General features: G+C 36.6%; 2 protein-coding genes across 3 annotated transcripts; one reads left to right on the plus strand and one right to left on the minus strand.

Moving 5' to 3' along the window:
- Positions 1-211: 211 nt before the first annotated feature.
- On the minus strand, positions 212-4,596 carry LOC137942155 (ABSCISIC ACID-INSENSITIVE 5-like protein 2). The gene is made up of 4 exons (XM_068787847.1): positions 4,399-4,596; positions 2,800-3,628; positions 2,604-2,675; positions 212-390 (listed from the first exon to the last, which is right to left on the minus strand). The coding sequence occupies exons 2-4, from the start codon at positions 3,598-3,600 to the stop codon at positions 310-312; spliced, it is 954 nt and encodes a 317-aa protein (XP_068643948.1). The 5' UTR covers positions 3,601-3,628; positions 4,399-4,596; the 3' UTR covers positions 212-309.
- A 2,804-nt stretch (positions 4,597-7,400) lies between these two features.
- On the plus strand, positions 7,401-14,643 carry LOC137941247 (uncharacterized). Of its 2 annotated transcripts, XM_068786572.1 has the most exons (8): positions 7,401-7,429; positions 7,522-7,649; positions 9,696-10,356; positions 10,561-10,786; positions 12,703-12,894; positions 13,062-13,213; positions 13,830-14,272; positions 14,411-14,643. In XM_068786572.1, exons 3-8 carry the CDS (start codon positions 9,751-9,753, stop codon positions 14,424-14,426), a joined length of 1,635 nt encoding a protein of 544 aa, XP_068642673.1. In that variant the 5' UTR covers positions 7,401-7,429; positions 7,522-7,649; positions 9,696-9,750; the 3' UTR covers positions 14,427-14,643. The 2 variants fall into 2 exon arrangements, with proteins under 2 accessions (XP_068642673.1, XP_068642672.1); XM_068786571.1 differs by having other exon boundaries at positions 9,696-10,786.
- Positions 14,644-15,184: the final 541 nt, after the last annotated feature.

Raw genomic sequence — 15,184 nt, forward strand, 5'->3', positions numbered from 1 at the left:
CTCCAAGTTAGCTTTTATTCTGGTGGTACTGAAAAATGGAGAAAAACAAATACATCAAGATGTTGTTAAATAGCATTCATGAAAAGGAAAGAACCTACACACTTTTCAGTACAGTCAAATTGGAAATGTGACTGTTGGATGAATAGTAACAAAAAGAATAACTACAAGATTCCTAGGAGCATAATCTGGTTAGATCTCTCTCTCTCTCTCTCTCTCTCTCTCACTTACAGTTCTCCTGCAACAGGAAGCCGATGTTCAAGGAATCTACAAATCAATGGAAAGAATTAAATGTATGAAAAGAGCTTCAATTCAAAATGATGTGGAGGTCGATCGACGGAGCTGGTATGCTGGCTCTTGGCTCTGACACAATGTAAAATGCATCTCCAGTTCCTGTACAGAAAGGGCAAACTCAGTTTTTTATATGCGAATCTATGAATCAATTGGGACTCAATTGGAGCAGCAGAAAATAGTAAATAGATACTAAAATCAGGATTTTTAGTGTTGCTTGCTCGTTCAGCACACTCTGAGAAGACACTAATGTGCAGAGCAGCTAAACCAAGAGAGCCTCAACCGTTGACCCTTATTGCAGCTACATTACGTGTGGGGCTTCACTTACATAAATATTATAAACTTGCAGGTCGAATGCACTATAAGAAAATTATGTGCAGAGCAGCTACATCAAAAGAACATCAAACGCATTGGCCCTGATTGCTGCTACGTTACATGTTGGACTTGACTTACATAGATTTTACACCATCAATGTAAGCATGCAAACCCCCCCCTCCAAAAAAACACAAGGTAATGCAAGGGAGAGTCCTTGTGGTAAATGAGCATCCGCCGATTTAGTTTGCAAATCAAATTTTTGTCTCATTAATTCATCTTTAAGTTGAAGTCTGGGTAACAGGTCATGAATGAAAGCTCATGACCTGAAGAAAAGTTCACCTGTTGCTTCTAAGAACTTCACCAAGTCATTTTTTATTATGATGATGATCCAAATATCACAATCTTGATCCTTACCTAAATATATTTTCTGCCATATAACAACTTAATGCATATCGGATGAATATGGTTGAAAGACATATCTAGTAAAATATAGATGCCAAATTGTTAGAGCAACTTCTAAGTCTTATCTCATTCATGTTAGATCCTTCATCATCTTGCTTCCCCACTGGTAAGCTCAATTTTCAAATTGGGTTTTTTCAAATTTGCCAAGACGCTTTTCACTGTTGTACTATGCTTGCATTAAAGACACCCAGTAAATGGTTCTATGTTGTTTTATTGTCCAAAATGCCGCAGCTATATTCGTCCCTAATTTTGTTTTTTCCTATTTTTTATACACATGTATCTCAACATTTTCAAGCATGCCATCATCATCCTTTTATTTTGCTACAAATTTGCTCATCTTGGTCAAACAATAATCTTGTAGCATTTTGAATTGATCCCTCTTGCATGCACCTATGATGTAGCTCTCTAGCATTTGTTCAATGTGACAAATCTTCCTCAATTGTCTCTTCTACTACACTACTGAGTCTAGGTAACCAAAGAGATTTATTCAGAGCAAGTTTTTGTTTGATCCACAACTCACTCCCATTCTCAGGGACTTGTCCAATAAAATTGCCTATCTAGTTTATATTACTTCAATAATATCTCCTAAGCTGAATCCACCAACAAGATTGAGCAGTGTAAGCCCATTGTTTGTATCTTTCTGTAGAGAAGATAGATATTTACATTCTGTTGATAAAGCCCTAGGGAACCACTTCACCATGAGGTCCATAGTGATCCAGCGATGCTTTTACTACAAGATAAAGAGGGTGCAACTGTGAAACAAATGTTCCATTCAAATACTATTTCCATCTAGAAGATATAGAAAAGCACGAAATTTATGTCAGATGGTTTAAAATGACTAAAATGGATAAAGCAAACAAAACCTGGTGGTGTGCAATTCAAGATTTAAGGTTGACTAAGTTGTTTCCCAGATACAATGCTAATGCACTTGTTAAGGAATAGTCCTACATGGATTAGCGAGTACAAAGATCTTGAGTTTATTAGTTGGGAAAAAGGTTTACTAAGTTGGCTAGTCATTTTGTGATAGGCCTTGGACCCAACTTCACATGGTATCAAAGTAGGTACTCATATGTGGTCCTACACCTAAACTAACCACTTGTAGAGCCACAAAAGAGGGCCTACACCCAAACTATCCACTTGTAGAGCCACAAAATAGGGCCTACACCTAAAACTATCCACTTGTAGAGCCATAAAAGAGGGCCTACACCTAAAATTATCCACTTGTAGAGCCACAAAAGAGGGCCTACACCTAAATTATCTACTTGTAGAGCCACAAAAGAGGGCCTACACGTGAAGGGGAGTGTTAAGGAATAGTCTCACATGGATTAGTGAGTATAAAGATCTTGAGTTTATTAGGTGGGAAAGAGGTTTCTTTAAGTTGGTTAGTCATTTTGGGATAGGCCTTGGACCCAACTTCACAGTACTAAAAGTAGTTTGTGCATTCACTCTTCTGGTAACACAAAGCACACCATAGTCTATGTATTTACAGCAAAAAAATAAAACAACATGAATGTCAAACTGCAGTTTGAATTCTATACCGCTTGCTTCTTAAGCCTTTGATTTGTTTTCCTCAGATTTGAAACCTCCTGCTCCAGCTGATTTGTGTAAGCCTACAATTATTAACCAAAGAAAAAAAAAAGTCAGCATATTTGGTTAAAGAAGGATGAAAATACATAAAGCAATCTCATGAATTTAATTGCCTGAAAACTTCTAAGACTGTAAAAAAAAACTCACTTGTTTTCTTTGTCTGGAGCGAGCTGCTGATTCCCGATTCTTGATCATCCTCCTCTGTCTCCTTTCAATACTCTTCTCCATCATCTCATCTGAAAACTTTCGTTTCCTTTCACTCACAGCCTGTGAATCTGATGCAGTAGTACTGGCAGTTGGCATAGACACCGACATAGGCATCTCTGCATAAACATCATCTGATACTGGGTTCCCAAAAACTGGTCCTGCAACAGGTATACTCGAACCTAACAAAGCCAGCTGCTGGGGATTAATGGCTGACATCTGGTAATGCAACCAATCTGGTGGCTGTGTAGCCCCATCCATAGAATCAACTTTCATCACTGACCTCGGATTACTCAACATACCTTGACTTCCCATGGTAATCGCCCCTGTCCGGACCAGAAAATCTTCAAGTGTCATTTCTCCAAGTGTTTGCTGCCTCTGCATGGAGGGTTCCTCACTGGCATTCCCATTTTCCTGCTTGACAATCTCCTTCCACACCTCATCAACAGTTTTTTGAGTCTCTGTCTGGCTCAAATTTACATTTCCAGGCACAGTAGAAGTGGAAGAGGAAGATGGCATAGCACAAGTGCTAACTTCAGTGTTCTGATTAACCTGCCTGTCTTCTGCAGCTATTACACTCTTCAATAATTCATCCAGGTTCATTGTACTTAGTGGCTTCCCCAAATCTCCAAGCTGGCTTTGGACCTCATCAAGGGTGAGGTTGTAGACAGAGGCTTGCTGTATCAATAGTGGGAAATGAGGTCCTTGACCCCTCTTTGGAGAAACCATTATGCTAAACCCCATTCAACAAATTGTAAAGCCCCAATAGCAGCTACAAATAGCAAACCACAGAATATGCATGAGATAAGAAAATAAGAATGACATCTTACTGTCTTCGTCTTCTCTTTCTCATTTTTTCTATCGCTTTTATTCTTCCTTTGTTTTCTCTTATCTTTAATATTTTTATGATTTTTGCTCCTTGTTGAGCTGCATTAGTGAATCATTATTTCTCATTGCAAAAAAGGATAGGTAGGTTCATTCGGTTACAAGACCAAAACTTTTACTGTTGAACAAAATACTCAACTTTCACACAAAAAAAGCTAAGAAAAGAGCATGAAACAAGATTAAAAAGTATTGTAACCGAAGAACCAAACAACGAGATAATAGCTTAAACATTGGAATATTCAATCAAAGACTGCATTCGCATGTCACGTCAAGATTGAAGACCGCCACATATCTAAATATAACCAAATAAAATAGCTGCAATTACAATCAATAGATTATATTCTACGTGACGATTCTAGTTCCAGCTTCGGACAAAGTTCGAGATCCCTAGAATTCTTTCCTATAATGGAAATGCAAACTTGCGAGACTGGAAAATATAAACTGGAAAGCAATTGACTCAATGCAATGAAATTGCAGTAGTTCACCGAACAGACATCTGATCACAAAGGCGATCCAAACTGTAGCAGCAAACAATAATAGCCCAACAGAGCCTCAAAAGAGTTCAACAAGGAGAGATTAAAGACTGATTACAAAGTTAATATCACGCGATCCGACAGTGCAAACACATTTAACTTATTTGACAAAGAGAATGCTCACCAGCAGCGGCACATGAGAGACATTCTTCAGAGAGATGGGAAGAATCCGAAATCTCTCTCTATAGCCGATAGAGACGAAGCAACCGGAACGCTTTCTAAACTTCCGTTCGGATCGCAGCAGGATCAACGGAGTTATGGAGGTTTAGTTCTCTCCATGGGAGGAGGCGTAGAGAGAGGAAGTTATGTTTTTGGTTTCAGGATTCGGGAGAGCGGCGGTTTGAGAGGACTTCCGAGAAGAAAAACTGAAAAACCGCTCTACATAGATTAATAAGACTGGAAAATTTTGACGTGACAGTCTCCTCTCATTTCGTTTTCGCTGAATGATGCCGAAAGAACTTCGCATGAGAGTCCTGATGGAAGCCTCATAAATACTTGGCTAATGTTTATTAAGGAAAAAAAATGGACCTCAGTCCATACGCTTAGTCAAGGGCACAGGTGGAGTTCTTGTTAGGTATTTTAATGCTCATTTTCACCTTGTAAAATTGACCTAAAGCACATCACAAAAACCTAAAGGTAAATTTTTAGTAAAATAAAATATTAAATATAAAATTACCATGAAAAATTACTTGGTTATGAAAGTATTATAAATCATATAGTTTTTCAGACCTTCTTGGCTCCGGAAATCTTACCTAGAAAATTATATAATTTTTTTATAAAAATTTTTAGCTAAAAAAATATTTTCCTGAAACATGAGGCACTAATGATCCTTGAAAATATATCTTTACAAAAAATAATTTTCCAATGTTTCCTAGAAAATGCACTAATAGAGCCTAAGCGATTTTCCAGGTATTACATATTTTTAAAAAAAACTTTCAATTTATCTATCTTTGTTTTTTACGATAATTTCTATTTTTATAATTAAATCTCTGCATGATGCTAGCAACTTGACACTTGTGTGGCATATAGACAATGCCAAGTGAACATGACATTTTGATAATTAAATCTTATTTTTTATAGGCATCATGCTAGCAACTTGATACTTGTGTGGCATATCGACAATGCCAAGTGAACATGATATTTTGATAATTAAATCTTATTTTTTATGTGTATTGTCAACAAAAAAATTTAATTAGATAGTGATACCAATTTTTCTTAGAGAAAGCCACTAAATTATTTCTATCTAGCCAGCTTTACCTAGAAAATTGAATTAATTAAGCATGCGTTGAGCAATTTAGGCTTTAGTCAAGCAATATTTTAACTAGGAAAGGGTGAAACCGGAATTCTAATGGGAGGCAATGCTCTTCCAATATTTACAGAATTACTCCACTTTCGCGCTCATTAAAACGAACAACCACAGACTCAGAGATTTAGATTTCTCCCAGACGCATTTTCTCTGTTCTTGTTTTCGCCTTCCAGTCTTCCATGCACGGAGAGGCGGGAGAAGGAGATAGACGAGCAGGCCATGGTGGCCACTTCGTTCCATTTCCCTCTCCTGCCACTCCGTGTATGAAGAGAGACTGAAACAAATTTATGCGAAAGAAGAGATCCGGTGATAATCTTTTCTCACCGCAGTCTTGCTTTTCTTGTTTTTCAATTCTTTGGTTCTCACTTTCAAGAAGCGGAATCAGGAGATGGAAGAGGCAGGCCATGGAGAATTCTTTCAAATAATTTCTCAAGTTGTGTGTCTTTTGTTGCAGGCATGAACGCCGGACCCAGGTTCGCTCCTTACAATCCTGTTTTCTCTTTCTCGCTTTGTGGATTCTGAATACACAGTCAACCGTCTTCGTATTTGTTTTGTAAATTGTCATGTCAGGTGAATTGTTACCGGGAAATACTTCTTCTCTTTCTGTTCTTGGTAGAGAAGCTGTTTTTTCTTCTTCCGTTGTTTACATTTCATATTAAACAAATCATCTAAATAAAAAAACAAAACCACAATCACTTCATCCATTGTAGATCCATATGAGATAAGATAAATCAACAGAAATTGCAGCTCACTCACACAGAAAAATTACGTTCTTGAACAGTATAAGGCAATTTCACTATTGAATTTGAAAATACTTAAAATCAAAGAACATGTTACCTAGAGAAGGAAAGGAACAGAAAAAGAAACAAGAATGCAAGTAAATATGAAATTCAACCAGGCCGTTTGAAACTGACGGATCGCAGATGCTCTTTTCCGTTTGCAAACTGAGAATCGACATTCAATAGAAATAGCAATTCAATATTTGCGTGAAAAGTAAATATCTCTCTTTCTCTTTCATTGTATTTTCTCTCAACTTTATGTGTTCCTAGTATAGCGTTAAAATTGCAACATTTACTAATGAGGACCAATATAGTTTAAGATTCATATATTGCTTATCATCAAATGTGTAAAGAAGTCTCATTTGTTTAGAACTATGAGGACCAATATAGAGTTCTATTTGACCATATTTAGAACTATGACTTCTAATTGGCTGCATTTGCAAGTACAACATCTAATAAAGTCATATTCAAAAAATAATCTTATAAAAAGTAGTAATATTTTTGTTTAATGGCTTTTTCTAATACAAGAGGGATATATTCAATGTTATCAATTGGTTGAATTGGGTTCAATGAGACTCGAGCCCCTATGGGGTCAAGAAATGTTTAAAATGAAAATAGTAGAAAAAATGGCCTATGTGACCAAATCATCTAGTTCACCATTGAGCCGGTTGACCTGGACTTATCGACTTGAGTCATGTCAATGGGGAGAAATATTTTCCCGTGTGCTAAAGGTAATCTAGTCCAATTGGTAAATGGACTCGACGAAGCCTCACTGCTCTCCCTCTAGCTAGAGTGGAAGTTGCAAATTGACGATCAACACCAGTTCAAATTGAAGGCTCGCTGCGATTGATTTGTCTAATTTTCACTCGTCACGAATAACGGTTTTCCGACCCACCAGGTCGACCTGGATTTTAACGGGTCAGGTCAGATTGGGCGAGTTCCTTCTGTTCGAGTTTAGACAACCGGACTCGGCCTACCCGACCCGACTTTTGTACAAAGGCGGTCGGAAAGCCCTCTCGTGTCTTCATTCGCTCATTTTGAGTCCCTCGCTTGGTTGCAGAAAACGAGCGGTAATAGAAACTCTCTTTCAACTCCTTGTTCCATTGCCATATTTTCGTTTGTTTATTTTTCTTTGTTCCTTTTTTTTTTTTTTTTTTGCCAGGGATTGTAAAGAACGACAGGGGGAGGTTTATCGTCTCCAATTACTTTTCCTGTTTATTTTTGGTTTAATGTGCGTTTTCTGTTCTGGAAGCAGGGTTTTGAGCCTCGCCTCTATTCTTGCTGCATTTGGTAAGTGAGGTTTCGTTTTCATGTTTGTGTTATTTTGTTCTCCTTGGGCTTTTTCGAGTTTTGTTGAATGTGTTTCTTTATTTTCTGTTTTATCGTTTAAGATCGGTGAATGTGGTTTCCCTTTGTGTTGTGAAGCAGGCTAGGCTTTTCAGCTCGTTATTTTCATTTTACTATACAAACGTTTTGAAATAGTCTCTCTTCTCCCTGCTTCTCGCTCCAGTGTCGTATTTTCCTTTATCTTTATGTTTTGGTTGTTCCATGTTTTTGTGCCAGGGATAGGAAAGAACGACCTGAGGTTTATCGTCTCCATTTTTTATTTCCTGTTTAATTTTGAATGCGTTTCTTCGTTTTCTGTTTTATTGTTTAAGGCTGGAGGTTATGGCTGCCTTTTGTGTTGTGAAACGTGCTAAGGATTGTGCTTCTCTTCGTTGCATGTTTAATGGTGTTTGTAAAGTGTTCTTACATTTGAAGACGGTGAAATTCTCTTGTTTTCCTTTCTTTCTTTTTTTTGTACTCTTTTTGTTCTTTCTTTTCAAAGATTTTTACTTCTTGATTTTTGTTGTATCCAAGGTTATTTCTTGTACGAAGGGCTTGAATTTGCCAGATGTACATGGGAATTTGGAAAGATTTGGAGATTAATAAATTAGTATGGAAATACGTCAATGCATTTGCTCCTTTAATTCCCTTTTTTTCTTTCTTTTATCTCTTTGTTTTCTTGGTCGGTTGAGTTCAACTTATTTTGTTATCTTTACTAACTTGGTGCATTTTTGCGGTGTAGGGACATACATTAATGGAAACGTAATTTTTTTTACAATGTATATAGTATTTATTGAGTGATATTATATACCACGTGTTTTCTATATAATGTATATAATATTCTTTGAATGATATTATGTACCATGTAGTATTTTCCGATTAAAAAGGTTGTATCATATTTTAAAATTCATAGAATATGTTTTTCTTATATGAATCCTTGGGTTTCTTTTCTATATAGCCCTTATTGTGGTTATTATCGAGCAATTCTTTATTTTGTAGTCATTAAGAAAAAAAAATTGTTTGTTTTTAGGCAAATGGAGTCATAAGCAAGCTATGTTGCATAACGGGTTGATTGAGCATTTTGTTAGTAGTAACCTTCTGTGTTTTTTTATTGCTTAAAATGCTTAGAATATGTTTTCCTCATATGAATCCTTGGGTTTCTTTTCTATATAGCCCTTGTTGTGGTTATTATCGGGCAACCTTCCATTGATTAATGGGTCGATTGTCAAGCACCACGTAATTGGATGACATTCCCTCTTATTGTCAATGCTCACTTCAAATTTGACCCAGATTCGTCCTCACAACCCTAGCCATAAAAAACAAACTTGATAAAAAAATGACTGAATGAATAACAAGCAAGGCGACCATGAATAATAAAAAAAAAAAAAAAAACTCAAGTACAAGTTTTGACACAGATGCCAAAAGTTGAAATTAAGCAAGAGTCTAAAATCTCACACATAGCAAAGTGAAAAGCAGTAAAATGCACAGAAGGTTACCACTAACAAAATGCTCAACCAGTCCGCTATGCAACAAAGCATGCTCCATTTGCCTAAAAACAAACGAAATGGAGTCAAAGCAAGCTATGTTGCATAACGGGTTTTGTTAGTAGTAACCTTCTGTGGTTTTTTATTGCTTAAAATTCATAGAAAATGTTTTTCATTATATGAATCCTTGGGTTTCTTTTCTATATCCCTTGTTGTGGTTATTATCGGGCAATTCTTTATTTTTTAGTCATTAAGGAAAAAAAAGTTATGTTTGTTTTTAGGCAAATGAAGCATGCTTTGTTGCATAGTGGGCTGGTTGAGCATTTTGTTAGTAGTAACCTTTTGTGCATTTTTACTGCTTTTCACTTTGCTGTGTGTGAGATTTCAGACTCTTGCTTAATTTCAACTTTTGGCATCTGTGTCAAAACCTGTATTTGAGTTTTTTTTTTCTTTTTTATTATTCATGGTCACCCTGCTTGTTATTCATTCAGTCATTTTTATGATCAAGTTTGCTTTTGATGGCTAGGGTTGTGAGGATGAATCTGGGTCAAATTTGAACTGAGCATTGACAATAAGAGAGAATGTCATCCAATTACGTGGTGCTCGACAATCGGCCCATTAATCAATGGAAGGTGACGGAGCTGAAGGAGGAGCTCAAGAGGCGGAAGCTGGTGACAAGGGGTTTAAAGGAGGATCTAGTGAGACGACTGGATGCAGCCATTCAGAGTGAGATGGAAGCTGTTAAAGAAAAATTGGAAAATGATGTTGTAAATCCTCTTTTAATGTCCCAAGTTATGTCAAATGAAGACAAGATTGATAAACAAACTGTTGATAGTTCTATGAGAAGTGTTGCAAGCAATAGTGAAAAGGCTAATGATGATGTCACCATGGTTGACATAGATATTAATAATGCTGACACTGGTCAGGAAGCTAAAGTTCAAGAATTAGAGTCAAGTAGTGGTATTGATGCAAATGATGTGGCTCAAGATGCAACTGAGAATGTGATGGCAATGGAAACCAGTGCAGTTGATAACCAAGGTATGCTTAACCAGGAAGAACTTGGTGGGGAAAAAGAGTTGAAGAATAATGACATCCTGAGAGAGGATGAAAAAACTTCAAACCCTTCCCCTTCTGAAGATGTCAAGCCCTCCATTTTTGGTGATCCAAATGATAACCAGGTCTCTAAGGTTAGTCCTGTTTTAGATACTTTTTATGTATCAATTAGTGAAAAGAATGAACTAAAGGATAATTTGAATGCTGATAATTTCTGTTTAGAACTGGAAAATATTAAGCCGGATAAGGTGGTGCAAGAACTATCATCCAATGTGACCCCTTCTGTGGGTGACATTCTTCCTTCATTGGATGATGATCAAGAGTCTGGTGAAAATCAGGCTTCTGCAGGGATGACTGATAACATAAATGCTTCAAATGTCAACCCTAGCAAGAAAAATGACGGTGCAGATGGGGGTGATGTGGATAAAAGTGAGATTGCCGAGTCCCATGCTTTGAAGTTGGATAGCTCTGTTGATGTGGTGACTGATTCCTCTCCTGAGAAGAAGAATGCTCTCAATGAAAAGAACAATCAGGAGATTGCCTCTGAGAAAAGAAAACTCGAAGGTATCATTTGTGAGGCTTGTTTTATCTTTTACGCCATAGTGCAACTATATTATGATACATATGTCTCATGTATTTACCTTTTTGCCACTCTGACTTTTGAATATTTTCATGACTGATGATGATTATGTTTTACATAGAAAATTGCTGTTTATATTTTACATTGAAAATATTTCTAATTTTTTTTTTCTTTGGTGACAGTTCAATTGCTTTTATGGCTACATAAAATTGCGATTGTGTTTGTTAGTGCCAGTAAACAGTTAAAGAACTCTTCCATCTGATATATCTTCTTAATGATGATAGCACTGTTCTGTCTGTCATGGTCTTCTTTCTGCAAAATAATATTAGTCATCCAGCTTGTTGTGGACTACTATGACTGTCTTTGTAATGGTAAGGCTTTGTAGACAACAGTTGATTGTAGGAAAAGCCAATAAAAATATTGTTGGAAATAGTGAGTAATGACATGAAGAAGGCCCATGACTATAGAGCAGAAAGGAGGAGAAAGAAATCTGTAGCTGCCTTTTTTATTCTGGATAGTTGGGGTGATTTGAGTGCTGATTGAAGATGATGCTGGACAGTCAATATCTCTTTATTTATTTATTTATTTTGGGGGGGGGGGGGGGGGGGGGCAATGGTTTAAGCATCAGTAGAATCCAAGTGGGGGCGATTTCTGTATGCGTTTTTATTATGCTTATCACATCATCATGTATTTTACATCACATTTAACTTTGGAGTGAAATTGGATTTTTGAATATGGATGCTTCTATTTTTTTGGGATGCCAAGTTCCAACGAATATCATCTTGAAAAGCTTTTAACCCCTAGTTCCTATGTTAAGTCCTATGAGAAGTGTGATGTCCATATGCTGAAATAATTGATAATGCTTTGCTTGGTCTGTCAAAACACAAAGGCCTAGTGAAATGTATTAGCTTTGTAGTTAGCTTTCTAGATCTCCTTGTGATATCGTATGGGTGAAAACTCGTGCTTCTGTACTAAGTGTCTGTTTATAGGTTAATAAAACTCTCATTAGCAAATCAAATCCGGAAAAATATTCCTGGCTTGATTGTATTGCACACAATTATTTGCACTTGTTTTGAGGTTCAAGTCATTGGTTTAGTAGTGTTTCTTGGAGCGTTGTAATCAATAAATATAAGGTATAATGGCAAAATTGTCATTAGAACCATTACATGCAAAGTGTGATGTCCATATGCTGAAACAATTGATAATGCTTTACTTGGTCTGTCAAAACGCAAAGGTCTTGTGAAATGTACTTAGCTTTGTAGTTAGCTTTCTAGATCTCTTTGTGATATCGTATGGGTGAAAACTCGTGCTTCTGTACTAAGTGTCTGTTTATAGGTTAATAAAACTCTCATTAGCAAATCAAATTCGGAAAAATATTCCTGCCCTGATTGTATTGTCACAATTATTTTGTGCTTGTTTTGAGGTTCAGGTCATTGGTTTAGTAGTGTTTCTTGGAGCAGTTGTAATCAATAAATATAAGGTATAAATGGCAAGATTGTCAATAGAACCATTATAGTGATTCTGTTGTTATCAACAATTGATCTTGACATGGTGGATTGGCATTATAGACAAGAAAAAGGTGGAACTGATAATTTCTGTTATTTTTAGAGGTATTCATCCCTGAGTTGATGAAACATAATAGGTGTATAGTGATCAAAGAACTAAGTTGATGATAGTGATTCAACAGTAGACAATTTCTTTACTATCGATTACTTCTGGATCTTTCAGTAACTAGTTATCTGTTGCAGTGTCTGATTGTTGTAGTACTTGTGTTTTGCTTATGTTCAACACATGTTGTTAGGTTCTTGATTTTGTTCTTCTTCTGCTTCTAGTTCAAGAGTTGTCCCACTAGTTTCATGTTACATTTTTTTGAACTTCTCTCACTAAGTTTTTTTCACAGATAAAGAAACACCGGTGAACAATGAGCCTGTGAAGAGGCAGAGACGATGGAACTCTGAAGCACTCAGACTTTCTGAATCACAAAATTTGAGTCAGACCCCATTAAGTACACCTCATGATACATTTCCTCCTAAGCTTACATTTAATCGGTTCAACTCCACAAATGGCAGAGATACCCCAAAGGAGCGTATCGGTAAGTAAGTGTAGTATTTTATTTCTTTCAATTCATGTGTAATCAATATCCAAAAAAGTATTTTTTTTAGAACTTTTTTGTTATTTTTTGAAGGTTTTGATTTCTTGGTGTTTTATTTTGTGTATACTCATGACATTATTCCATTTTTATTTAATTTTACCTTGCAGTGCCACCATCACAGAAGCCAACAACAAATTTTTTGAGAATCGATCATTTTCTGCGTCCATTTACTCTGAAGGGTGTTCAGGAGCTACTTGCAAAGACTGGGACTGTGACCGACTTTTGGATGGATCATATTAAGACTCACTGCTTTGTAACAGTATGATTCTTGCTTTTTTATTTTATTTTTATTGCTTTAGTGAGATCCCTACAGCAGTCCACTTAGGTCTGAAAGGGCAAGAGCAGCTGGATGAGTTTTGATAATGTTACCTTATTGTTTATGGATCTTTTTTTTTAATTTTTTTGGTTTGTCTGGGTGTTGCCTGAGCAGTGCTGTCCAGTGCATGATGAGAACGATGAAGTTGTCATTAACATGTTGTACTAATGGGGATGAGTGACTGCCATGTATGATATCATTACTTACTGGCTCTTGGGCCTTATTTTTCTGTCTGACTCAGTTCTTAAATAATATATGATCTACTCAATGAGAGTTTGATCCTTTGTATACTGTTCCAGTAGAAAGGTTAATACTGAAATGCTTGAGGTAAATGATCTTTAGTATTGTTTATATACTGTTCCACTAGAAAGGTTAGTACTGAAATGCTTGCGGTATGTTCCTTCTTTGAAAGAATTGTGCCAACAAGTAGAATATGCAGATGAATTAAAGGTTTTAGGATTCTCCTGTGAAATGTGACCATACTAATTTTTTATTGTATTTCATGTGGTTTAAATAATCTGGCAAGGCTCAATAATTATTTTTTTTCCACCTTTTGTAGTATTCATCAGTTGAAGAAGCAATAGATACCCGAAATGCCCTGTACAATCTGCAATGGCCTCCCAAAGGAGGACGTCTGCTTGTGGCAGAATTTGTGGATGCTCAGGAAGTAGAGTCTCATCTGGAAGCTCCAACATCTCCAGCACAAGTAAGCACTCTGACAATGCCGTCAACACCGGAGGCCCCAATCCAAACTCCTCATCAGAATGCCCTCAGGCAGCACCTACCGTCGCCACCTTCTCTTCCACCACCACCACCACCGATATTAGAGTCACCCCCAGCCAGAGAAAAGGTTACTCTTCTACCACCACCTCCAAAGAAACCAGATCCGCCTATTGTTACACTTGATGATCTCTTCAAGAAAACAAAATCTACCCCAAGAATCTATTACTTGCCTCTATCCAAAGAACAGGTTGTAGCAAAGCATGCAGCACAAGGCAAAAAGTGAGTATACTAGTCTAACATAAATAAAAATTAATTTATTTAACTTTTGGGTGGATGTATTGAACTGACCAAATCTCGTTTAACCCATTCTTACCCTGGTTTGTAACGATTGTTTGTTGACCTGTCTTGGATTTTCAGGTCCGTGCGCCAGTGAACTCCCTATCTTTCTAGGGATTTTCTTTTCTTTCTTTTAAATTAATGGCAGTTATCAATTGAACCGAGAATTCCAATCAAGAACTGGAAAATTTAGAATGATGGAAATGAAGGCTGCTCATTCCTGTGTTTTACATGCACAGAGGATTTGATTCTGTATTGTAACTTGTAATGAAATCATGAGTCCAAGGGATCCTTATTTAAGATGCTTGCTTATATTTGATGATAAGAAGACGGAGTGGGCCCATTCTAGTGCATTCATTACCAAACATTTTGATCGATTTTATCAGTTCAATCATTATCACGGGCGATCTAACCTGTGGTGGGCATCTCGAAATTCTGAGATGTCTTAGCTTCTGCATAAATCCGATATGTTCAAGTATTTTGATTTTACTATTATATTTATACTTTGTTTTAACCTAAAAAAATTAACAAGAGAGAAAATGAGAGAGAGAGAAGATGGAGAGGAGGAAACCTCAAGAGAGATAGCATTGGGTGTTGGGTAATACAATTTATAATTATGTTTTTACATTAAGTGAAACCTTAATCTCCTTATATCTCGTATTCTTCATGTCCTCCTGATATGAACTCGGACCATAGATAGTTAGACATAAAAATCAAGATTACATCAAGACATATACCCTTGATGTTTATTTTTCAACACTCCCCATCAAATTAGAGCATACATGTCAAAAAGTCCTAGTTTATCACAAAAGTTTAGAGCGCCTTAGTGTAGACATCGCTGAGTTGATCACCGGA

The sequence above is a fragment of the Aristolochia californica genome, unplaced genomic scaffold (assembly GCF_029961685.1).
Source record: "Aristolochia californica isolate CCGP_79_NKW_82.1479 unplaced genomic scaffold, dmAriCali1.0.hap1 SCAF_9, whole genome shotgun sequence".
Lineage (NCBI taxonomy): Eukaryota > Viridiplantae > Streptophyta > Magnoliopsida > Piperales > Aristolochiaceae > Aristolochia > Aristolochia californica.

Coding starts and splice junctions, on each gene's coding strand:
- LOC137942155 (XM_068787847.1), bottom strand. CDS start 3,600: ATGGGGTTTAGCATAATGGTTTCTCCAAAGAGGGGTCAAGGACCTCAT. Junction 2,676..2,799: donor GCTCCAGACAAAGAAAACAA/GTGAGTTTTTTT, acceptor TAATAATTGTAG/GCTTACACAAATCAGCTGGA. Junction 391..2,603: donor AAAGGCTTAAGAAGCAAGCG/GTATAGAATTCA, acceptor CTTTCTGTACAG/GAACTGGAGATGCATTTTAC.
- LOC137941247 (XM_068786571.1), top strand. CDS start 9,751: ATGTCATCCAATTACGTGGTGCTCGACAATCGGCCCATTAATCAATGG. Junction 10,787..12,702: donor TGAGAAAAGAAAACTCGAAG/GTATCATTTGTG, acceptor TTTTTTTCACAG/ATAAAGAAACACCGGTGAAC. Junction 13,214..13,829: donor AGACTCACTGCTTTGTAACA/GTATGATTCTTG, acceptor CACCTTTTGTAG/TATTCATCAGTTGAAGAAGC.